Here is a 4,354-nt window from a genome sequence, read left to right on the forward strand (position 1 = left end):
TTCTCTGTTTAATTTATCTCATGTAACTACAGTTCATTTGCTACAATTTATATTATCCTAAATCAATATGTCCACATTTGTTTACATTTGCATGTTGACATATTCTAAATGCATTTTAGGTAAATTCCCAATCATGTTTAATTGACGTGTAGCATGCATCTATGAAAGCAGCATAAAATCATGCTCAATCTCATGATGAGTTTATGATAAATGCACTCACCTGTGTAACCAGCAGGAAGATCAGGAAATGAAACCCTTCCATCACCACAGAGGTCTCTGTTTAATCACTGTAATAGGCTGCTCTCCTCAAGATTTCTAAAACCTGATTTTATGTTAATATAAATGAACCAACACCGTATCTACACTTCATCTATCTTTTGCTCAAAATTATGTTCGTAAGATTCTTCCATAGTGTCATGTTTGGTAGAAGTGCTTTCATTATTGTCATTGTGTAATTTACTATGTGACTATACCATAATTTGTTTATCTAGTCTGCTCTTAATGGAAATTTGAGAGGCATATATGAATTTTATAGATTTTGGATATTGCTAACTATGGTGCTATAAAATACTATAGCTGGTATTTGGAGAAGGAATATTTTGTGCATTCCTTTTGGGTGTTTACCATATATCTTGGAGAGGGATTACTAAGTCAAAATTATGCATATTTTAAGCTTTAACTGATCACCAGTTTTTCAAAGTGGTTGTTCCAGTTATAATTCCAGTAGAGAGTTGGAGAGTTCTGGTCACTCTAAATTCTCATCAACACTTGAAATTCTCACAGATTGCTGTCTGAGATAGTATGGTGAACATAGTGGTTTTGTGTATCTCTTATAACAAGTGAACTTAAGTATTTTCATATATTGTCATATATTCCATTTTATAAATTATCTGTGTAAATTGTGTTTTTCTACAGGTTTTTCTTTTTTTTTTTTTTGTATGATTTGTACTTGCACTCCCATGTTTATAGCAGCTAAATTCAGAACAAATATATGAAATCAATCTAGATGTACATGAACTGATGATAGGATAAAGAAAAATTGGAATGTGAGTCCTTGGCCTCACTCCCGGAGGTAGGGGCGCTGCGGGCGCGCGCACGCCGGCCCCCGGCGCAGTCCAACCCGCGCGCCTGATGTCCGGGGTCTCGGCGGTGCCCACCGATTTCTGCATCCGGCTCCGGGCGCTTCCGGTCCTAGCGGGGCCCGTCTAGGAGGTAGGTATTGGAGCGTGGGAGGACGAGGCGCGCCACCTCGGTCCTCGTGTCCTCGGCCCCTGATGTGTGGTGGCCGAGGTCCGCGCTCCGGAAGCCTGGGGTGAAGGGTCCCTGGCGACTCCCCCTGACCTGGAGCCGAGGAAGAGGGGTCCCTGCACTTGTGTCCTGGCGGGCCCGGTGCCGCGGATGCCCGGGTTATCCTAGGGCACCTGCCGTGCGTCTCGCTGCCATCAAGCGTTCCTCGACATAGGCGGGTCCGGAGCTCCCCGTCTCCCGGCTTCCGAGACTCTCCCGAGTTCGAGGGCCATCGGGCCCAGTGAGCCTTCCATTTTACAAAGCTGATTCTTAGGGAGCGCGGGCTTCCTAAGACCTTACGGCTGGCTGGTGCGCTGTGGGCCTTCGCCAGAATCCGGGCCTCCTGGCTAATAGCGGTTGTTCCCTCACGGCGTGTCACGGGCTGCTGCCCTGTATCTGAGAGGTTGCGCTGTTGTCTTTCCTCCCTTCAGTCCCCCGTGGATCCGTCTTAGCTCATCCTCTCCCCCAACCCCCAAGACCTGTGGGCTCCGTTACCAGGGTCACTTTCTTCCCCAGGGCCCTACCACCAACCTCCACATGTTGGGGAGTGGGATTCGGCGGAGAATGAGTCCCCCATCCTGTCATCCACAAGCCACTCTCCCCAGCTCCTCTCCTACCATATCTGTCCTCATGTCTTCATTGCTGCTGAACCTGGACTTTGGGGAACCTCCTCCCAAAAAAGGCATTAGAAGGCAATGCCAAGCACCGAAGTTTTGTCAAGAGGCGGCGGCTCTTGGAGCGGAAAGGCTTTCTGAACAAAAAGAACCAGCCCCCTAGCAAGGCTCCCAAGTTGCACGCAGACCCTCCAAAGAAAGCGGAAGCTCCTAAAGTGGATGGCGCTTGGCAGATCCCTTCCCTGTCAAGAAAGAAGACAGGGGCCCCCAGCACCGGGGCAGAACAGCCCCTGGGGAAGAAGGCTGCAGTGTCTTGGCTGACCCCTGCCCCTTCCAAGAAGGCCGACACGGTTGTAGCGCAGGTGGATTTGCTGGGGGAGTTCCATAGTGCCCTTCCGAAGATTAAGAGCCACCCCACCTGCCCCCAGAAGAAAGGCTCCCAGAAGAATGCCGCCCCGAATCCCGCCCAGGCTCACTCCGAGAATAAGCTCTCCCGAGCAGCCCAGAAGGCTCCGAGCAAGATGGTGGCGATTGACTGTGAGATGGTGGGCACAGGCCCCAAGGGGCACGTCAGCTCCCTTGCTCGGTGTAGCATCGTCAACTACAACAGGGACGTGCTGTACGACGAGTACATCCTGCCCCCGTGCCGCATCGTGGACTACAGGACCAGGTGGAGTGGCATCCGGAAACAGCACATGCTCAATGCCACACCCTTCAAGACTGCTCGCAGCCAGATCCTGAAGATCCTCGCAGGGAAGATAGTGGTGGGGCACGCCATCCACAATGACTTCAAAGCCCTCCAGTACTTTCACCCCAAGTCCCTGACCCGTGACACCTCCCACATCCCCCTGCTCAACCGGAAGGCCGACTTCCCGGAGAACGCCACCATGTCTCTGAAGCGCCTCAACAAGAAGCTGCTGGACCGGAACATCCAGGTGGGCAAGAGTGGACATTCGTCCGTGGAGGATGCCCAGGCCACCATGTAGCTTTACAAGCTGATTGAAGTCGAATGGGAGCAGCACCTGGCCCAGAACCCCCCAAAAGACTAGCAGTGGTGGGAACACTGGTGTTGCGGGGAGGCAGAGGCAGCCCCCCAGGAGAACCAGGGCACTGGGCCATGGATGGGTGCTGCACCAGCTCCACGCCGTTGGAAGCTAGACTTGTTGGGAAGAGAAAGGCTCGCCCTAGACTTAATACCCATTGAAACTTCACCTGAGCTACTGTGTCCGTGTCTGGTTGAGCATCCCATGGAAGGGGAAGCCCCTGTCAGAACCCAGCCCCAGAGTGTTTACCTTCTTAAATGGTGCTAACCGCAGGTCCCAGAGGACTTTGTGCCAGTCCAACGTCTGGACTCTCAAGGGGCAGGACACACTGGGACGTGTAGTGTCCCTCGCTGCCTTCTCGCTGGGCTCTCGTGTTTTATGCCTTTTGTTCAGCAGCACCTTCCTCCTCTCTCGTAAGTGTCCTGCTCGGATGATGAAATACACAGTCCCAGTACATGTCACAGACCTCACTTCCGGCTCCAGGTCTACCCCAGCCTGTGTCAGGTATCATCTGTTTCCCCTCCTTGATTTCCACGAGAGCCATTGCTAGTCAGGCATAGTTCTCCGTAGCGTTCCAGGGCAGTGAGGTAAGAGTGTAGCTTGGATATCAACTTCTGATTGAGAAAAGCAGCCTCTTATCTAAGATAATAGAGGCTTTACTTAATGTGGGTCGTGTTTAGTAGGTTTAAAAAAAATTTCAATGGTTTTAATCTTTTACTTTGCTAAACCAAGCCTCTCAAAAATTCCCTTGATAAATTTTTATAATGGAAAAAAAATTGGAATGAAATCCTGACACTTTGCAGGAACTATTTTTCAAACTTATTTTGTTCCATTCATCTATTTTTTATCATTGTGCCATTTTAATTATTATCAGCTTATATAGTTGTTGATAAATGCTAACATAATACTTCACCTTTAATTTCCATGAGTATCTTTATGTTTCTTGGATATTTTTGAACATCTGTATTTTAATACAAATATTGGAATCAGCTGATCAGTTCACATACATACCTACCCCAGTTGAGATTTTAGATGAAATTACTTTGAATCCTCAGAATTTATATGTTTACATCACTGATTCTTTCTATATATAAACATATCATTCAATAAATAATATTCTTCATCTTTTATAAGCTTTTAAGTATTTTATTTATCTTCATCTACTTGAAAGACAAAATGACGAGAGAGAGAGAGAGAGAGAGAGAGAGAAAGGGTTTGATTTTCAAAAAAACAGTGTACTCCCCATTTGCCTGCAATACCAGTGCTGGGTCAAGCAGAAGCCAGGAGCCTGTAACTCTATACAGGAGCCCCACGTGGGTGGCAGTAGCCCAAGGGCTGGAGCCATCCTCTTCTGCCTCTCAGGATGCATTCCCAGGTAGCTAGATCAGGAGCAGAGGATCTGGAACTTGA

General features: G+C 48.4%; 1 protein-coding gene across 1 annotated transcript; it reads left to right on the forward strand.

The window, feature by feature from the left end:
• Positions 1–1,917: 1,917 nt before the first annotated feature.
• Positions 1,918–3,233, forward strand: LOC133765475 (interferon-stimulated 20 kDa exonuclease-like 2). Its single transcript, XM_062199036.1, is given in 2 exon segments — positions 1,918–1,959; positions 1,961–3,233. Coding segments are annotated over 2 exon segments (1,032 nt in total). The 3' UTR covers positions 2,951–3,233.
• The last annotated feature ends 1,121 nt before the right edge of the window (positions 3,234–4,354 follow it).

The sequence above is a fragment of the Lepus europaeus genome, chromosome 8 (genome assembly GCF_033115175.1).
Source record: "Lepus europaeus isolate LE1 chromosome 8, mLepTim1.pri, whole genome shotgun sequence".
NCBI lineage: Eukaryota > Metazoa > Chordata > Mammalia > Lagomorpha > Leporidae > Lepus > Lepus europaeus.